Source organism: Hemiscyllium ocellatum, chromosome 12 (assembly GCF_020745735.1).
Source record: "Hemiscyllium ocellatum isolate sHemOce1 chromosome 12, sHemOce1.pat.X.cur, whole genome shotgun sequence".
Classification (NCBI taxonomy): Eukaryota; Metazoa; Chordata; class Chondrichthyes; order Orectolobiformes; family Hemiscylliidae; genus Hemiscyllium; species Hemiscyllium ocellatum.
In genome coordinates, this window is record NC_083412.1 from 26,965,561 (window position 1) to 26,987,430 (window position 21,870).

General features: G+C 42.4%; 1 protein-coding gene across 1 annotated transcript in view; it reads right to left on the reverse strand.

The window, feature by feature from the left end:
* Positions 1–4,882: 4,882 nt before the first annotated feature.
* Positions 4,883–21,870, reverse strand: part of nhsb (Nance-Horan syndrome b (congenital cataracts and dental anomalies)) — a 397,274-nt gene continuing 380,286 nt past the window's right edge. Inside the window, exons 7-9 of the mRNA XM_060832952.1 lie at positions 17,802–20,861; positions 13,811–13,931; positions 4,883–6,106 (exon numbers count right to left, since the gene is read on the reverse strand). Coding sequence (XP_060688935.1) covers positions 5,536–6,106; positions 13,811–13,931; positions 17,802–20,861 — 3,752 coding nt within the window. The 3' untranslated portion in view covers positions 4,883–5,535. The remainder of the gene's footprint in view (positions 6,107–13,810; positions 13,932–17,801; positions 20,862–21,870) is intronic.

Here is a 21,870-nt window from a genome sequence, read left to right on the forward strand (position 1 = left end):
TCTGGAAGTGTGTCGTAACATCTCTGAATAGGTTCATTAGAAAACAATGAATGTATGTTTTGATCTTGGAATGACATCTGTATACATCATCCATTTCATTACTAAGGCTCTAAAAGTTAGATTGTTGGCGATTACATTCCCTACACTGTAGGGTGGAAACAGGCCCTTTGGCCCAACAAGTCCACACCGACCCTCCGGAGAGTAACCCACCCTGACCCATTTCCCTCTGACTAATGCATCTAATACTATGGGCAAGTTAGCATGGCCAGTTCACCTGACCTGCATATCTTTGTGACTGTGGGAGGAAATCAGACTCAGACACAGGGAGAATGTGCAACCTCCACGTAGACAGTTGCCTGAGGCTGGAATCGAACCTGGATCCCTGGTGCTGTAAGGCAGCAGTGCTGACCACTGAGCCAACATGCCACCCAATTCAATATGTAATCCCTGGAATATTGCAAGATGTGTTTTGAGTGAGGCTTTTAGTATTTTGAAGGGAATTCTCAGAGAACTAGTAACTTCTGCTGTTGGGTAGTCTGAGACATGGGGACCCATCAAGAAAGTCACAGCCAGACCATCCAAGGCAGGTAAATGTGTGGCACTCTCTTGTACAAGAAGGAGTGTATGGTAACTTGATTTAAGATCTGAGAGCAATATATTACTTTTCGTTATCAAAGCTTACGAAGGTTATGAAACCAAGAATGAAGTTAATATACAAATCAATCATGATACCACAAAAATTGAAAAACGTTGGATAGGATGAAGTTTCCAATGATCCCATAATGTCATTTTAATACTAACCAGTCAAAAGTATGTAAAGTTCTTGAAAATTGTGATGACATCCTCTAAGTGTACCAATTTTCTGCACTGAACAAGCCAGCAATCAATGACTAATAACATTTATGGCATTCAGTCCAAAAGTTAATGGATAGCAATATTGAATTCACTCCAGCAATAGGAGAGGGAGTTATTGCAAAGTGTTCAATAGGTTACTCAGGTGGTGTTCAGGCATCACTAAACAGGAATTCAATGGGGACACATATAGTAAAAATGTCAGCAAGTATGTGAAGGAGTCAGAAAGTAGATTCCATATTGGAAGTGCTGATGTTTAACTGTTTTGAAAGGAAGCTAACTAAACTACATGGGTTTGGCGGAGAGAAAAGAGTGAGTTAAGTTCCATGAGCATTTGGACAGCGAAGTGCTGTTAGAACGCAGAGGGCAGCTGGATGTTGCAGTTAGGGTTAGAAATAGTAGTGGCTCACAAGAAGCCAAGTGCCAAAATCCATCAGGACAGCAGAGGTGGGTCTGCTTGACACAGTTGAGAAAGATTGAAAATCAAGGAAAAACACAAGAAAGGACATAGCTTTGTGATGCTAGCAGTCAGTGAAAAGCTGCCATGGTGCCTGTGAATAAGTACTGAAGTGCAGTTTTCAGAATCCAGAGGAGCATGAACTCAGGCAAGAGTGTGATTGACCACAACAAGAGCAGTTGTCAAGACAGTCCATGGAGACACCACCCTTCAGAGGGACCTTAAGGCCAGATCGGTAAAAATGGAAATTTGTAATCCCTTGTGAAAATGAATGAGATTTGATGACTCATCTACATCATTATTTTTCAGGGACATTGATGAGAAATCTGTACGATGCGTCTTGATCGCACTTGCAATTTACCATGTGCTATGGGATATTTATTTACTGTCTATCACCCATGTTTTGCAAATGTTGATTCTAGGCATTCCTCCTATTAAATAATGCTTGAGCTTAATCATTGCAGTTAGCGTACTTGAAATACATTTAGAATATTTTGGGAATCCTTGCCTGTTTTCAAATCAATGTCTGTTAATATGGCATCAGACATTTCATCAGACATACGGCATCAGATTAATTTCTTGATCTATGTGTATGAGAGAAAGTGAGGACTGCAGAGAGTCAGTGTATAATATATTCCTTTGTGGATCCTTCTGAATATGTGAGGTTAAGCATAAAATAAATGAACCATTGGAAAAAGAATTCTTTTTCTGCCGATCCAATGCAGTCACATTTATTCTCAGGCTCTATGCACAATGTCAAAGCAGCCAGACTTGACTGGCCATATGTACTGTACTTGGGTAGAATTCACAGGGGAAGTTTCACAATCTTTACTAAAAATAAATACAAGACTTAAAAGTGTTGCACAGCTCTAAAATATACAAAGGCTTAGAAATTAATTGTAAACTTTGAAAACATTTTACAAAAAAGCATCTCGGCATTTTAAAAAGTCCATATTTACAAATATTACAAAAAAATTATAAAATGGCTGCAAATCCATAAACCATTCTTGTCTTCCAGATGAACTGGTTCTAGTACCAATACAGTTACACTGTAACCTTCTCTTATATTTATTTTTATACAATAAACCAAAACCAATATTTTGTTAACTCTGCCATCTATGCAGTTAAGATGCGTTCATTCAACCTTTGGCAAAACCTAGGCATAATTCTTTATGAGACGGTATACATTTTGTGTTTAAACTGTGCAGTTGTTTTATATATGCCAAATAAAACAGAAAGAAAGCCTATATAAATTAGGGATCATCAAATGCTATAGGAAAGCAGCTGCAGAACTTCAAACACCCACTGTCTTACACTTCAGTGCAAACAACAGAACACACATATTGGAATGATGGTTCACAAAAGTAATTTGTACAATATAATTAGTTCATCTTGTCCAAAGATGGCAGTGCTGTCAGAGCATTCAGTAATTGTATGAGTGCTTTACAAAATAACTAAGTAATATCCCTTGTAACTGTGCATCACATATTTCAGGAAGTTAATTGTCCCGAGGATTCTTACCTTCATTCCTAAACATCTCCATGTTGCCACACGTTGGAGAGGGATAAAGATATGGTGCTCGGCTGATGATATTTTAGCTGCTTGACAGCTGATATATAAACTTCTGCTGAAAAACACGTTTTCACTGAGTGCTTTACGCGATATGTGATTCAAATAATCCTGTGTGTGTGTCTGTGTAAGTTGTGTAATTCACATCTGCCTGCACTGATAAAAAGCACTCGTATTACAGAAGAAAATGTGCTCATTCATAAGAATCAGATTATTCCAAATAATGTAAGGTTTGACAGACAAGAATGAAATATTTGATGTCACAGGAGGAATCTTATCAGTAGGCAGAAAAAGCTAATGCAGTAAGATACCTTGCTTCAATTCCACCCCCCCCCCCCCCACCCACTTCCTCCTATACCCTACCAAGGGTTCTAATGTACTCTGCATCTGTGGAGGATTTTTACTTCCTTACAGGAGGATTTCCCTTGAAGTGTGATCATTTTAACAAATGCTGATCGATTTTGCTGTGTATTTCCAACACTTCTGTCATTGTTTCCAGTTTACATCATCTGCATGATTTCCTGCTATCTTTTTCTCATCTATATCTCTGGCCAGATATAATAGCTGTGAGTTTTGTAACAGTCATTTTCTTCTAAGTGAAGTTGACCTGGGATGTTAAACTAACACTCAAGTAAAATGAGAACAATAATGCTTGGTATAGTTGACTGAACTGAAGAGAATCAGCTCATGGTGCCAAATGTATTTGTGATCATTTTTTGAGAAAAGAGCGTTTACAATATTATCACCATCCATTCCTAACTTGGAACTGTCTTCAAATCTTCAGTGTAGATATTTCAAAATCTACATTGCTTTCTGCACTTCTTCAGCATGCCAAAGTGGAATTACAATCTTCTTGGCAAAATTTCTTTCACTGAACATCACTGGATCAATCTGCACTTTAAAACATACCCCATTTTCTTACCCATTCACGCATCAGTCATCTCACACCATTAATCATCCTCTTCTCACTTTTGAATATGGTATTTCCAATACGCATGAAATAGATCCTCTACCCTATTCATTTTTGACTTTACACCATCACCAATTCCTTCACAAACCTATGTGGGGGTCATTTTATGCTAAGTTACTGGGCGGCCAACCACAGGATCAGCCCTGTTTTACAACTTGCCCAAAGTTACTCTGCTGTGCCAATTCCTAAAGGCTAAAATTTCCCCCATGCACTTACTGCTCTTCTCTCCCCTTTTTTATTGAAGAACTTAAAACTACAAAAAAAACCTGCCTTTTTATCTTCTCAGTTAATTCCATGTCAATCCCATCGTACTGACATCTGTGCATTACAACCTGTAGATAAAACATTTTCATTACAATGGTAATGTCTCTTATGTTAAAAAAGCTCTTTTTTTGCCTTAACCCTCACCATTGTGGTTCCCAAAATGTTTGTATACTGTTTTCAAATATGGCAAATTTGCAAACATGCAATTCTTGGTGTCTACACACAGGTATTTCAACTTTAATCACAAAAATAATCATTTCCTTAGGTTCCTTTTGTATTTTGTACAATATAATGATTTTTAGTAAATTCAAAAAAACATAATATTTTTCATTATTAGGTAGTACAGTATTAATCCTTTAGCTGAAATTCTATTTCTCCTGTAACCAGTAGAAGTTAATTAAGATTTAAGCTGTAAGGGAAGAATACTTGAGCAATGTAAATTTTAAACTCTTAGAAGTGGACAACTATCAATTATCTAATTATAATTATTAGTTATATGATAATACATCAATTAGATTTAAATATCCAGGTAAATGTAAAAACTCTGTAAACCTTTTGAGGCGATACATGTTTTTCTCCCAAATTAATTATAGTGATAGACCATCTCAGTTATGGTTTATGGGTGAGATGAAACCACAAACCCAAAGTGATCATCTTTAGGAATAATATCTAGATTAGCTTGGAGACTGTATTTTGAAAAGGAAACCAATTTGCTCATGTTTTACCTCCTCCATCATTGTTTTAATCTTTAAGATCAAGGACTATTTCATTCCGAGAACACTCTGATGATGCAAATGATTAAGAATGTGCTTTGCTCAAAGGATTAATACCTTTTCAAATCAACCAAAAATAATGATATTTACATTAGTTTCAAAGACTGTGCTGCTCAGAGCAGAGCCATTCCATTTCTCACCTATCATCACTCAATCAGGAATACCAAGGGCCTGCAATGTACCTTTCTCACAATGGTCCTGTTGCTTCGGCTGCTGTTTAAACAGCCTAGGATAATGACACCCCACTAATATCACACAAATAGGGAACAACCATGCATAAACCTTGCAAAATTCATCTGAGACTTTAAAAACAGAGTAATTGCCCAAATTCATTAAGGATTTTTTTTGTGATTTCCTTTCCATCAAAAATCTCTTCAACATTTGCTCTGGTTATGTCTCAAATTGTAACTTATTTAATCAAAATATGTGTACGCTGGAATGGTTGAATTTCATGAGCAATTTTGGAGAAACAGTCTTATCTCAGTACCTATTGGGCAATAACCTGTTTTTTTTGTGTGTGTTCTGAACACAGTTTAGACCTTGCCCTGCTCTTCTTTTGTTTTGATAAACCTTTCAGCATAAACATTGCTAAACTAAAAAGGAAAAAAAAACCCCACATGCACATTGATGTTGGTTCTCCAGTGGGACAGTTACTGTGCGCCCCGTGAGTTCCGATCGTCGTGCGGGCTTCCATCCGAGTTCTCAGCTTCACCCTCAGAGATGACCTGCATCGGTGCACTGTGGAGGCGGCTGCGCGTGCTGTAACGGCTGCTGCCCGCCACTGGCGGCGCACGGGAGCGACTTGGCCGTGAAGACACCGAGAGCGAGAAGCCGCGGGCAGAGATGCCCTCGGTACTGAACCTGGGCGAGCACGGTGACACTGGGGGCTGCACCTCGCGCCCGGAAGGCAAAGGGGCCGGGGACGTGTCCTCGGAGTCTTTCGCCTGCTCTGGCGAGCTGTCTCCTGGCGACTTGGGAGATACGGGGCTGGCGGATTTCAGTATCTCGGCGGCGGACAGTCGGTAGCTGGAGTCTGAGCGGCTGCCCTTCCTCAGCAGCAGCAGCTTGAACTCCTCGTGGGAGGTGTTGGATTTGCGGACGCTCCTGTAAATAGGGCCAGGCTGCTTTTGAACAGCAGGAGGAGTCCCGGGGGATGATTTTGGTTTGTTCACATTTGGCCCCTCGTCAGAATCTTTCCTTCCCAGAAGCTTCCTCTTTGATCTAGAGGGCAAAACAACATAGATCAGATGTTAGCATCATTCCCCAACCCTACTATAAACACTGGCTCAAATGAAAGCATCTCGACATCAGTTGGGAACAACTGGGAAACAGGGTTTCCACCTCTGGGTGGATGCAATGGTGCATAGTATCCAACCTCCCACCACCCAATCAAATAGCATGTTTCTAAGGGGGGTAGCATGGTGGCTCAATGGTTAGCACTGCTGCTTCACAGCACCAGGGACCTGGGTTCAATTCCAACCTTGGGTGACTGTATGGCGTTTGCACATTCTCCCCATGTCTGCATGGGTTTCCTCCAGGTACTCTGGTTTCCTCCCACAATCCAAATGATGTGTAGGTTTGGTGAATTGACTATGCTAAATTACCCATAGTGTTCAGGGATGTGTAGGTTAGGTGCATTAGTCAGGGGAAATGTAAAGTAATACAATAGGGAACTGGGTCTGGGTGGACTTGTTGGGCCAAATGGCTTGTTTCCACACTAGGGATTTTATGTTTAATTGTCACATGTACTCATGTACAGGAGTACAGTGAAATGTGTACAATGTTGCCTTCTTAGGTACAAAGTACCTAGTTACAAATCTTAAATTTTAAAATAAAAACAGAGAAATAAAGAAAAAAGTTAAAAGTTCTACATTGCAGTTCTCCACAATAGAAAATAGGAAAATAGAAAAACAAAGCTGAAATTCCATCAGCTGTAACTTTGAAGCTTAGCAAATGGAAGTATGCCTGGACAATGGGTCAAAAACACACATTATTTTCAAGGTCACCATGTCTCCTGGGATGCTGGCTATGGTCTCCAGGAGATTAATTCAGGAGGACAATTGTGGAGGGTTGATAAATCTATTCGGGAGAAGATGGCAGGGCAGTTGGTTGGAATACGATTCATATGTACAGCGTTCCCTACGTCCTGCATTCAATAACAAGGCTCCATCCCCGATTTCTGCCAAATGGTTCAGCAATGTGGCTCATCAGTAGCATTCTCAGCTGTCAGCAAAATATGAAGTTAAGTCTCACTTCAGAGACTGGACCCTCTACTTGAGGCTGACACATCTGAAGGAGTGCAGCACTGTCAGAAGTGCCCGCTGTCCTCCCAGATGGATGTCATAGAGCCTGAAGCCATTAGGAGAGTCCCCCCCAGTTAATATTAGTTCTTCAACATCACCAAAAATGACTTGTCAGTGGAAGCTTGCTCTGGGAAAATTAGAAGCTCTTGTTTCCTACATTACAACAGTAACCACACTTCAAAAGTACTTCTTTGGCTATAAAGTGCTTTGAGACATTATGAGGTCATACAAGGCTCCATTTAAATGCAACTCTGTCCTTCTAGTGATGGAGATTCCTCCTGAGAGGATGAATGCCACTGAAAGACAGAAATATAGTCAAAGTATTTGAAGGATTCTGCTGTTTTTAGCAATAACACATAATGTGTATATTTAATGTCTAGTTAATACAGATGATTTGTCCATTTTGGTATGACTCTTTGTGTTGTACCTTGTGACATTTTCCATATGGGGGGGTAGTGTGGTGCAGTCATGTGTCCTTAGCAGTGTTAAGATCAGGAGGCCCGGGTTCAACTCCCAACTGCCTCAGACATGCGTCATAACACAACTGAACAGATTGATTCAAAATATCTACAAACACGATTAACTCAGGCTCTTGTGGTGCAGAAATAGAATCCCTATCACAAGACCAGGAGGACTGGGGTTCAAGTCCGATCTGCTCCAGAGATGTGTGGTAACATCTCTAAACAGGTTAGTTAGAAAATGTTCTGACATTCAAAGATTTGTTGAAAGGTCAGTTGTCATTGTGGAGTCCACAATCTGGTATTTCCACTAGGGACAGCAGTGTTCATGGATAAGGTGAATAGCCAAAGTATTTTTCCCAATGTAGGGGAGTCCAAAACGAAAGGCTGAAGATTGAAGGTGGGAGGCGAAAGGTTTAAAAGTGATCTGAGGGACAACATTTTCACGCAGAGGGTGGTGCATGTATGGAATGAGCTGCCGAGGACGTGGTGGAGGCTGGTACAGTTATAACATTTAAAAGGCATCTGGATGGGTATATGAATAGAATGGGTTTAGAGGATATGGGCCAAGTGCTGACAAATGGGACTAGATTAGGTTAGGATATCTCGTCGGCATGGATGAGTGGACTGAAGAGTCTGTTTCAGTGCTATACAACCATCACTCTCAGGCTAACATCCCTCCCTTTTAATGGTCAGAAAATCCACAGAATGCACATTCTCTAATGTTCCAGGATCCGCTGTTTGAGAGAACAGCTCACCTCAGGGCGCCAGATTGTTGAAGCACCCAAATATCCCAAGAGCAAACTCAGCTGTCATCTGTATGAAGATCAGAGCTAAATCTAATTGGGAGATGCTATTTATATCACATACTAAATAAATCATTCAAATTAAATGGTGAAATTTGATGCAAATCTGAAGATCTCCTCAATTTACGGAGCCATCTGTTCTCCATTGTGGTTTCAACATGTCTAGTTTAACATCTACTGATAGTGAATGCTGTCGAAAGTTGCTGTCAAAGCTCACAATTAAAAGTACTGAGGCAGTCCATGCCCATTAGCACAGGGAGACTATATCCAGGCTTGAATTCAAAATATTTGCAGCACAGAGGTGTCAAGCAAGGACCATCTCCAACTGGCAAACACTGGCATTAACATTGCTGAATTCCCTATTACTAACTAGACCCCGGTAACCAGAAAGTGAACGGGACCAGCCGTATAAATACCATGACTACAAGAGCAGCCCAGAAGCTGAGAAGTCTGATGGCATACCCACACCCCATCATCTACAGAAGTTCAAAGAGGCAGTTCACCACAACCTCAACAATACTTAGGGATGGACAATGATTGCTGGCCCAGGCAATGACACCTACATCCATGAATGAATTTAAAAATGCTGGGTTGCTGCATGCCTGCAATGTATTCTAGCATGAGTTCCCTGAAAACGGAGAGCTCTGAGGGAACATAGACAGGGATTCAGGAACAGGGATATTTAAAATGGCACAAACATGTCCAGAAAATAATCAAGAAGGTGAATTGAGTGCTGCCTCTATTCCTGATGAAGGGCTTTTGCCCGAAACGTTGATTTTCCTGCTCCTCGGATGCTGGCTGACCTGCTGTGCACTTCCAGCACCACTCTGATCTACACTCTGCTGCCCTTTATATCTAGAGGACAGGAGTACAAGGATTCAGAGCTTATGTTGCAGTTGTACAAAACCCTAGTTCGACCCTGGAGCAGATCTGAGCATCATACCTTATATTTGCCTTGGAGGGAATACAGTGCGAGTTTACAAGAATGATACATAGGCTCAGGGATTAAGTTATGAGTAAATATCATACAAATTAGGCCTGTTTTCTCCAGAACTGAGCAAGTTAAAGAGTGATCTGATTGGAGTTTTAAGAAATTAACAGGAAAGTACAACATAGATAAAGATAAATTATTTCCACTGGCTATAGACTCTCGAACTAGGGGGTTGGTCTGAGAATTATGGCTAGACTATTCAGGAGAGATGATGTGAAGCACTTCTAGACATAAAGTTTTGGAATTCTTTTCCACAAACAGTAGTGGATGCAGGGTCAGTTATTAATTTTAAATCTGAGATAGATAAATGTAAATTAAGCAAAACTGTAAAGGGATATGGGCCCTAAGGCAGGTATATGGAGTTTGGTCACAGATCAGCCGTGATCTCACAGAATGGCGGGACAGCCTCAAAGGGCTGAATGGCCTACTCCCATTCCAATGTCCTATGATTGACTTTTGATAGAGCTGTCAAAAAAATGCTTCTAAATATAGCAAAGAATCTGTGAAAACTGATGAGCTAAACCAAACAGGTAAGGCCGCATTTGCTGAGAATTGGGGACCCCAATGTCAGGCTTAATTGTGGCCTCCATTCAATGAACTTGTAATCCCATCCAGTTAAGGACAACATAGAGCTTCAGGGAGCCACAGCATTGTCTGGCTAAAAGTCTCACTGTGGTCATCTGGAAGTGGCTTTCAATAGGCCATGAGCTATTTGGGGGCCACCTCCAACAATGGCTAGACTTTGATCTCATTGAGGGGTGCATGGCTCAGACATCATGGGGAGGATCCCAGTGCCATTTTCAAGTGGACCGATCTCGTCAATTTACCATCAGACCCTATCGCCAACAAAATTATAACAAGAAGATTCTCAGACCTGTCTCCAAATGCATCTGCACAACCCTGGGAAAATTCAACCCAAGAAGTGCACTTCAGACAATAGACCAGGAGTGAAGACAGCCTATTCCATATGATATCTGGCCCAAAAGGCTCTGGTTCTTGGGGGGTGGATGGGGGAGGATTAAGCCTGTTATGAGCAGATTTTTATTAGGTAAGAGTACCAAGGGACATGGAGCTAAGATGAACAGTAAGGTACAAATGAGGGAAGGAGTGATTTGTTGTAGATATTCTCTAATCAATCTGGTCAGAGATGTTAGTTATTACAACCTCTGGAACAGGTAGGACTTGAACCCACTTCACAAGTGCCCCGTAGACTCTGTATACTTGCTAAATTGATTGGCCTCAATAAAATGAATGATGGAGCTTCATGATGACAGATATTGTGATAAGTATTTTCATTGCTACACCTCCTCTAACTGCCCTATACCATATGTCATGCTAGGCAAGAATAAAATAAGTTGCTACTTGACAATTGCAACTTATGATTTGGAGGCTGATGCTCACTGTTAGCTGGGTGGTTGAATATCAGAGTGTGTTTGATTTCCCATTTTGGCTAAGGTAGGACTTTGCACTGCTTCCTTGCCCTGTCCTATGGAGAGGAGGAGGCAATGGCAAATCACCACTATGGACAAAAACTACCAAGAAAACAGTTCAAGTTGGTGTATCAGCAGATAATGAGAAAAAGGACTAAAGTACATATGACAGGATGTTCATACATTTAAAAAAAAAATTTGTGTGTGCATGTAGTTGTGTTCAGGGAAAAGTTTAGACTGTAAGGATCGTGTGCTTTCTGTACCAGAACTGAGGCAGATTTCAAGTTTCTAAGGAGTGGACCATATTGTAGTTTGGTATCAATGTCATCCATGCAAACAGGAGACAGTGTTAACAAAAATGTTCTATGAAGGACTTGGGAAGTGACAGGGTATGCTAAACACTGACAAAGGAAGAGACAACAACATCCAGGAGGAGATTAATTATTTATGGCCTAGCTGGGTGTAGGAGACCTTAACAGATTAACCTGTAACACAGAGGGACATGTACTTTATTTGTTGTTTATGAACTGAGGATAAGAGGATGCTACAGTCTAAAGACTGTGATTTTTTGTATATTTTAAAGTTTTGCTTCAGTTCACTGGGGCAGCACGGTGGCTAGCACTGCTGCCTCACAGCGCCAGAGACCCGGGTTCAATTCCCGCCTCAGGCAACTGTCTGTATGGAGTTTGCACGTTCTCCCTGTGTCTTTTTGGGTTTCCTCCGGGTGCTCCGGTTTCCTCCCACAATCCCACAAATGAATTGGCCATGCTAAATTGTCCATAGTGTTAGGTGCATTAGGCAGGGGTGAATATAGTGGAATGGGTCTGGGTGGGTTGCTCTTCGGAGGGTCGGTGTGGACTTGTTGGGCCGAAGGACCTGTTTCCACGCTGTAGGGAATCTAATCTAATCTAATAACTGAGCTGAATCTCAGTTGAGCCACTCAAGTTGTAAAATCATACTCAGTCCCCAGCAGTTGCTGATTTCAAATTCATTGCCTGCAGTTGCATGTTTTGGCCACTGGGTGACATCATTTGTATTCCTTCGAAGACCACCAAACAGGCTTCTGATCAAGGTAGTTGAATCTTAAAATGTTAACTTTTTTGTCACTTAATTATTTTTCAGTTTAGTGTTCTTTTTAATTCCTCTGCTACAGTGTTATTGCATTTTCAGTGACTTTCTTCTGGACTTGCCTCCAAACTGACTGCAATTTTATTGGATGTAAATCCTCAAATGGCCTAGCCCTCCCGATGTGTAATCCTGCAGCTAGGCACCTGGAGTCACAGGTTCCCAGAGACTGTAACTGGATCACTCAGCCTGGAGCTGGTGAAAGGATTCAAGGGACGAAAAGGACTTTTTTTTAATAACAATGAACGAGCCAGAACTGTCATAGTTTCATAGCAACAGAAGCAGGAGTTGGCCATTCGGCCCATCGAGCCGGCTTCGATCATGGCTGGTCTGACCATTGTCTCAGCACCTCCTACCTGCGTGATCCCCATAACCCTTAATTCTCCTACCATGCAGAAATCCATCCAACTGTGTCTTGAACATATTTAATGAGGCTACCCCTATTGCTTCCTTGCGCAGAGAATTCCATGGATTCACTGCTCTCTGGGAAAAGCAGTTCCTCCTCATCTCTATTCTAAATCTACCCCTCCGCATCTTAAGGTTGTGCCCCCCAGTCCTAGTCTCACCCACCAGTGGAAACAACTTGCCTCCCTCTACCTTGTCTATCCCTTTCTTAATTAAGATCCCCTCTCAATCTTCTAAATTCTAGCACCCCCTTGCACATCCGTGGACTGTGGGAGGAAACCAGAGCGAACCCACGCAGACACGGGGAGAACGTGTAAACACCACAGATAGCCACCCGATGCTGGAATCGAACCTGGGTCACTGGCGCTATGAGGCAGCAGTGCTAACCACCATGCGGTTAGTTTCAGGCGGCTCAACCTGTCCTCACAGGGAAACCTCCTCATCTCCGTAATCAACCTGGTGAAACTGCTCTGCATTGCCTCCAAAGCCAATATATCCTTCCTCAAGTGGGGTGGCACGGTGGTTAGCACTGCTGCCCTCACAGCGCCAGTGACCCAGGTTCGATTCCAGCATCGGGTGGCTATCTGTGGGGTTTACACATTCTCCCCGTGTTTACGTGGGTTTGCTTCGGTTTCCTCCCACAGTCCAAGGATGTGCAGGATAGGTGAATTGGCCATGCTAAATAGCTCATAGTGTTGAGGGATGTGTAGGTTAGGTGCATTAGTCAGGGCGAAATATAGGGTAGAGGGAATGGGTCTGGGTGGGTTACTCTTCGGTGGGTCGGTGTGGACTTGTTGGGCTGAAGGGCCCGTTTCCACACTGTAGGGATTCTACAGTCATAAAGGAGACCAGTACTGTACATAATACTCCAGGTGTATAATACTCACTGACACCTTGTACAATTGCAGCAGAACCTCCCTGTTCTTAAATTCAAACCCTCCCCGACCAGTGAAAAAAATACTTTATCTTATCTTTCCCTGCTAAGAACCAAATGGTCCTGTGAAACCACTGGATTTTTCATTCCACTAAAGATGCTATATAAATGGAGCTGTTGTTGTTGAATTACTCTTCTTCCAGTTATCTATCCTTCTTCACCATTTTATGGAGTAAACGTGCTACGCAAAGGGAGAAAATTTATATACGCACTTCATTTTTTTTATGCTTTAACAGTAAGAAAGGAAAAAAAAGCATTTGCTTCAAAAAATCAATACAAAAATTTCAATCGGTGTCTGAACAAAACTGCCACAACCTTGTTTCCAAAACCTTTCAGAAGATTTATATACCTTGTTATCACTCCCAGCCATTCCTGACACAGAAACGCTTGGAATTCACACGAGTAATGCCTGCAATTTATTTTCAGATCATCTTCTGGACAAGTATATGGAAATGTTTGTAAAGACTCCTGACCTGTGAATCACAGCAAAAAGGTCCTCTGTTGTACGGAGTTTGTTTGGTGATATGAATACATTATCTTCGTTCGTTTCAAGATCCAAAGGAGAAGTCAAGCAACTTTCACCCTGTTCTACATCTGTGGACGAGAAAAATACGCAGTATTTCCTTGGTGTATTAACATTTCGATTCATTTTGGCAAAAATGCATTAGGAATCCTAGCCTGTGCAACATTTCAAATTACTGCGCTGGATGATTTTCAAGAATTGAGAATGATTTGGTATTTGATTCAAATTGAATGTGTGTCCACCATAAAGAAGGCCGACTCTAGTTCTGGAGCAGGGAGCTCACCTGTTAGCTGGAGAAATAACATGACACTACTTTTCACCATTTATGTTTTCACTAAGGCCGTTGAACAACATGCCAAACAGGCAGGTAGCAAGGCCACCTGGAGAACATTCACCAGGAACCATGATGTCAGGAATAGAAAACCCACTTTGTGAGAGAGATGGGCCAGTCACAGGCCCGCAGCTCTTGTACTCAATAATGCCATTGAGGAGGCTGTAGCTGCCACTCTCAAGATTATGGGAGACTGAGGCCAGGGGTTCCTAATGTGGGTTAAGAAGGAAGGACAGACGATAGTTATTATCAGGATCCCTACTTCCTGATGACCAGTCCCTCAGTCAACCATTGATGACCTCTAGCCGAAGCATTCCCTTGAAAGGCTTCAATTGGCCAGTGAAGTTCACCATGGGCATTCATTCTGGTGGGTGTGGGAAGGTGGCAGGGTTGAGGCAATGACATCACCCCCTGCCTAACTAAATAACCTTCCCACCTCGGAAACTACCATCTCTGGGACAGAAGATTATGTTCAGAATCAGAGCTACAATGGTATAGGTCATTTCTATAAACATCTTTTGTGGGAGTTGACTCAGGTTGCCTCATATCTACAACTGAGATTGCAGCAATAGCATGCCTCATTATAACCTTACAGTTCCTCAGTCACTCCAAGAACATGCACACGGTCAATCTTCATGAATTGAGGCTTGATGTAAATTGTTAACTAGCTTCATTTCACAACTCATGTACATAGACAGCATACGTTCAAACCAGAATAATTCAAATCAATTTGTGTAACATGTAGTTGTACAAATATTTGCTTGTAGTATGAAATTTAAACATTGCTAAAAGGAAGATATGAGGTCAAAGCTCTTTGTCTTGAACTCATCAGGACCAGGACACCAGATTTGTAGAAGGAACACCAATTTATACAGAACGAGAAGAAGGTGCTGATTGGTTGGGCCATTGCTGATACGAGTAGTTCACACGAGCAGGAGTAGTTCACTGATTAGGTCAACATGTTTTCTCTGCCGTATTGCCCATAGCAACCATCTGACCAATCAAAGTCTACTGGCCTGGTCTGAAAATTAAGGTTTACAGTTAACAGCTCATGTGCCTTAGTCCTGATGAGTGCAAGCTGAAAAACTTCAACTTTGCATTTCCTCTTCACAATAATTGTATAGTAATGTATAATCACAATCATCCTATACCTTCAGTGGGTTGTCATCTACCTGTTTATCCAGGATTGCTAACTTTCTAAGTGTGTCTAAAAGGTCTGCAGCTCTCTGGTTTAATTGTTTAACTGCCTTTACCGACTTCATGTTAGAAAACGTTTCTCCCTGTAATTATTTAGACAAGTTATTATTAACTGTCTGAGAAAAACACCTTTCATTCAGCATATTTCTGATGATGTAGTTAAATTTGCTTAAAAATCTCACCATTAAAAGTACATTTTATTTTCGAACTGCTTCTGCAGAAACATTGTCAAAAACAATCTCAAAATATATTTGCGTTGTCCAGGAATCAGTATCAAATATTTGCTGTGCAATTTCTATTGGCCCCAAAATTAAACAAATATAAAATATTCTTGCACCACAACTCCTAAACTTATGACCAAACAGAAAATGACAGGTATTGAGAATATTTGTAGCTCAGGTTGAGGTTCTGGATATAAGTTTGCTTGCTGAGCTGGAAGATTCATTTTCAGACGTTTTGTCACCATACTAGATAATATCGGTGAGCCTCCGGTGAAGCACTAGTGTTAGTGACACACTTTCTATTTATATGTTTAGGTTTCCTTGAGTTGGTGATGTCATTTCCTGTGATGGTGTCAGCTCCTATTCTTTTTCTCGGAGGGTGGTAAATGATGTGTTTGTTGACAGAGTCTGGTTGGAATGGCATGCTTCTAGGAATTCTCATGCATATCTCTGTTTGGCTTGTCCTATGGTGGAAGTGTCCCAGTCAAAGTGGTGTCCTTCTTCAAATGTATGTAAGGACACCCATGAGAGTGGGCCATGTCTTTTTGTGGTTAGTTGATGTTCAATTGTCCTTGTTGCTAGTTTCTGCCTGTTTGCCCAATGTAGTGTTTGTTACAGGTCTTTAAACATGTCCAGAAACCCTAGCCACTCTCCTCTACATCAGACATCTTGGAAATAACTGTCAGACTAATCAGACCTCTTGGCATCATGGGAGTGCACAAACCCACCAACACACTAAAACAGCAGCTAATGAACTTAAAAGACCCTGTACAAACAACAAGCAAAACTAATGTCATTGCAAAAATACCTTGCAAGGACTGTAAAAAACACTACATTGGATAAACAGGCAGAAAACTAGCCACCAGGATACATGAAACATCAACTAGCCACAAAAAGACATGACCCACTCTCACGAGTATCCTTACACACAGATGAGGAAGGACACCACTTCAACTGATAAAACATCTATCCTAGGACAAGCTAAACAGAGACATGCACTAGAATTCATAGAAGCATGGCATTCCAACTGAAATTCAATCAGCAAACACATCAACTTGGACACCATTTACCACCCTCTGAGAAACGTAATTGGAAATGATACCACATGGGAACTGACATCACCACAGCAAATGACATCACCAACCCAAAGAAATCTAAACGTATAAACAGAAAGCAGGTCACTAACACCAGTGCTTCACTGGAGCCTCACTGATAACGTTAGTTAGCATGGTGACGAAACATTTGAACATGAACCTTCCAGCTTATCGAGCAAACTTACATCCAGAAAATGACAACTTGAATATGCCTTGGGTGACATTTTAAATCAACAATTTTTTTTAATATATAAAGGATATGTGCTGAAAATATTACATCCAAATAATGAAAAAAATCAATGTTTTTCTACAACTTGGAAAATTCAGTATTCCAAAACCCTACTTAAGTGTGAACAGTAAAGATCTTAAAACTGGACAAGTCAGACTATGCATTTTTAAACTAGCCTGCTCAATTTTTCTTCTTTTGCTGTATGTTGAGGGAAATTAACCCAGCTCTGGTACAGAAATGCACACCTCCCACTCGGGCTTCCAATGTTTGCTGTGTTCACCTGGGCTGTGCAGTCCAGTTCCAAGAAGATGCCCCCCCCCCCCCCCGCTTCACCATCCTTACATAATAGGGCTTTTGAATGCATTCTCATCTGTACTGAATCTTTAAGAACATTTATTGCAATGCACCATAATTTCCGTTCCAGTGGATAAGACACGATTTAAAGAATGATCAGAAAAACATTGCTTCAAAATTGTTCACCTTATATTTGTGAAGCTCATAAAGTAAAGCAAACGTATGCATGTTCCATGCCCGTGTACAAAGAGATTAAAGAAAAACCTTAAACGAAAAGATCAGAATTTTGATGCTGATGCAGCAGAAATGAACATCTTACTGATGAAGAACTGTCGCAGTCAACTTTCACTGGAGCTCTGAATGTCAACCTGGATCATGCTTATTTTATGTAATTATTCGGACTGATTTCGATACATAAACTGACTGCAAGGGTTAAGTTGACCAAAAATATTCTGAAAATAGTCAAGCTTTGTGCTATGAAAGGAAACGTTACTGGGGGCATTAACTTAGTGCTACCAAGTACGAAGTTTAACAATCTCAGTGTATAACTTGCCAGAAAATAAGGAAATAATTACCCAGGTGGTCTTTGGACTGGCTATCGCTAGGACTCTCAGCCAGAGCTTCTGCAGTTCTGCTGTGATCAGCAGCACTTTCAGTGCAGCCATCTTGCACCCTTTTGGTCTTCTCCTCAGCACTGTCTTTGTCAAGCCTTGGTGCATCTTTTAATTCTGGTTGAAGTATGTCACAGTGTACACTTTCCGTATCACTGACCGAGTCAAAATCAAGTTTCCTCTCCAATTTCTCTGCAGTTGGTGACTCCAGTCCTGCTGCTGATTGAGCTTCTGTAACTCTGTTGCAGGGAGAGTGCACACTGCCAGCTTCCTCTTTACTTCCTGTTTCCTGGGCAAATACCTCAATCTGTAACTCTTTACCAGAATCATGGAAGTTTCGCTCTGTTTCGTGTGGAGAGCCCAGCTTGACTGAATTCTTTTTGTCACCACACTCGCAGCTGTCGGAGACCGTCTGGCAGCTTTCAGTTGCAATCACTTGGTCATCTTCCAGTTCAGCACTTGGTGGGCACTCGTCTGATACTGTGAGTTGTGTTAGAGACTTTGCTGCGATAGAAGCTAAGGGTAGTGGCGACATACACTCTCTATTCAACTTATTTTCGAGACAAAGTGCAAGCTGACTTTCTAAATGTAAAATGCTTGGGTTGGCTTCAGTGGGGGATGATTTTTGTAAGGGTTGAGCTGGACTGGAAATTTCATTGTACTTGTGTGTTAACGATCGATTGTAAGTGTACGGTTCAGTTCTGCTTGGTGGTGAGACAGCCTCTGCATAACTTGGGCCTTCTATTATGTCAGGGTCTTCTTGGAATTCCAGTCTGGATTGCTTGGTTTTACTAACAGAGCGAAGCTGAACAGACTGCAGAACTGATGGAGTTATGCCAAGGGAAATAGATGGACTGGTGTTGGTTCTTTCAGATGCCTCTCTCGGTTTGCTCTGATTTGAGATGTGCAATTGGTTTCTGTGAGCAAAGGGTTTACTTTTAAACAGATTCTGAAGAGCACTTAGGTCAAGGTGTGTTGGAGGTATAGTTGGTAGCTCGAGGTCTTTCTTTGTGGAAGACTGCTGCAGTGAAGACCTTCGCTCTGGAACTTTGGGCTTCCTTTTACCGCTGTTTGGAGACAGGGGACCCGGGAACAGAGGGGTAGGTAAAGTTGAGGTCGGTGTGCCAGACTGGCTCGAGTACCCACTCGACGGCGATGCCAAACTGGCCAACTTATCAGGAGAGGACAGCTTGAACTCACTTTCAACGGAGGGGAGAGATGGAGTGGTAGCTCGGGACTCGGATTGGGATGTCTGGGACTCCGATCCTTCGGGAGACTTTGTGCACTCTATCACGGTCGTACCCGTGGCAGTACTGGAGTTTGATAATGATCTGTAAGGATCATTAGACTTTAAGTCATTTAAGAGCCAGAGACCTGCATAATCTGATTGCACAGCACCTTCATCCTTGAAGGAGGGCATACCTAAAGGGGTGAGTTGAGGGTCTGAGAAATCATTATCATGTGTATATCCAATTTGACTATCCCAAGGACTGTTTGTTTTCATAGGCAGCATGGAGTCTTTGAACTTCTCAGCTGCAAGACTTAGGTCAAGTTGCAAAGATTTCTGTGCATCTCTAGAAGACGTAGTCCTCTCCTGTACATTGTTTGTCTTTGGTTCATTTTTCTGATCACTCTCACTTGTACAAACGTCATTCTTCCTCAACGATGAACTGCGTTTTGGTGGGGCTGGTTTCGCCTTTGGTTTCTTGAGTGCAATACTCTGGCCCCGATGCTTCTGCTTTCTCGACTCTAAATGATCCACTTGAGGGAGCTCACTGAGCTCTGAAGTATGTTCTGTACTCTGGATTCCATTGGAGCCTGTGGATGCATAGTTATAAATGTAGTTTCTACTAGTTCTTAAACCACAGTCAAAGTGCATGGAGGTATAATACCCTTCAGTATCCACGGAGAAATGTGAGCCCGAATCAGTTCTGGAAGAGGATGGTCTCTCAACAAAACTGTCACACGTACCCATGCTGGCAAAACTTGGACATCCCAGGCTATTTGTTCGCGAGTGCCTTGGACTGAAATCCCGATGGCAAGATGCATCATGGCAATGGTGTAAATAACTCCATTCAGCGTCACTCGTGTTACTTGTGTTGAGATCTTCCACGACATCTGTCCCCGTGGAAGTGAAAGAGTTTGCCCTGTGACCTCTGACTTTATCTCCTTGGTATGGGTACGGCTCCAGTAAGAAACCCGCTGAATCATAGTTGGTGTGAGCGGGCGTATTTAAGGATAGCTCAGAGTCACAGTGGGAAGATCCAGTCAGGGGCGGTGAAGATGCAGTGTGGATGGTCTCCGATGTCTGGGAGGGGCATGTTGAATTACTCCCACTCCAGTTTCCACTAGATGATTGGTGGTCCTCCTTCTGATCGATTTGACTGCTCAACAGAACCCCTCCACTGGAGATACTGTTGACTGGACTGCCAAACGTATCTGAATTTGAAGAGATTTCACTGTTGCCCAAATCGCCCTCTGGCACAAAGTTGGACATCTTTGTTCCCTGAGCTTTGCTCTCCGGACTTTGCTGCGGTTGGACAGTGACTCCCTTCGAATGATGTGTCTGCGAACTCTGAATAAACAAACTCGCTTCGTCCTCTTCCTCCTCTGCTCTTTCTGGGTCGGGCAGGTATTTTTCTGGAGTGCCAGTGATGCTCTCAACGCTGTCGTCCTGGCTTAACTCGTGAGGGAACAGTGACTCTCTAATGCCTTCGCGGGAAAGGCTGCGGGCACGGGCGTGGTTGTCAATCGGTGCGAGAAACATCGAGCCTGAATCATCGGCCAAGACCGGGATATTCCCAGCGGAATGTGACAGAGAAGATGTGATGCTGTTGCCACGTTGAATTCGGACCCGCCTCGCTGATGGGGCAGCCATTAGAATATCTTCAGTCTGGCACTCGGAGTCCTTAGTCCCAGAACGACCGCCGGTGGAATGTGCCTCATCCACACGGAGGTCCAACTCTGGGTTAACGTGAACGATCACATTCCTTTCTCGAGCCATGGGAGATCCATCAGAATCTGCTAGCGAAATAAATGAAACATGGAGTCAAGGATTATTCTCCAAAATGACAAGGAAGCTAGTTGATTACACAAAGGCCCTGAATTGACTCAGTACCAATGGCTTTCTGACAGACAGGGAGGGATGTGGCAGCAATGGACTGGGCTGGGACCTCCTGCAATCAGGTCCCCATTCCAAAACTCCCCCCGGAGGGAGTGATGAGAGATGATGGTATTGGTCCCACAGGGTATGACAAATGAAAAGCAGAGGGCATTGACAGGATGATATCAACTGTGAGGCTCCCTTTTGTGTCTGCCTCCTCTGACCCCACTGAACACAAGCAAGTTGCCAGCAATTCATAGAATCACAGAATCCCTACTGTGTGAAAACAGGCCCTTCGGCCCAACAGGTCCACACTGACCCTCTGAAGTGTAACCCACCCAAATCCATTCCTCTTCCCTATTATCCTATACTTACCCCTCGCCTACACATCCCTGAACACTTATGGGAAATTTAGCCTGGCCAATTCACCTAACCTGCAGATCTTTGGATTGTGGGAGGAAACCGGAGCACTCAGAGGAAACCCACGCAGACAAGGGGAGAATATGCAAACTCCACACAGACAGTCGCCCAAGGTGGGAATTGAACCCAAGTCCCACAGCAGTGCTAACCACTGAGCCACCGTGCCACCCATAATTCAGTTTAACATTCTAAGTGGGTGGACTGGACCAGGAGATGAAATATTGCCAAAGTAAACTCTGTTCTCTAATAAGGTGCGTGAATTTCACATTTAACTGCATTCTGAAATTAGTCCCATTGGCATCAGCCTCAGACCCATTCCAAGAGTTGGACTCTTCTACCAACACTGCTGGCATCCAGAACTACCCAGGACTACAGTAGGTACCAACCTGATTGATGCCAACCGGGATGGGGATCAAGCTCAGCAACTCTCAATGGTAGCTCATGATTCTTGCTTTCCCATCATATCAGTGGCAGATTGGGGTCTTAAGGGCAACTTTTACAACAATCATT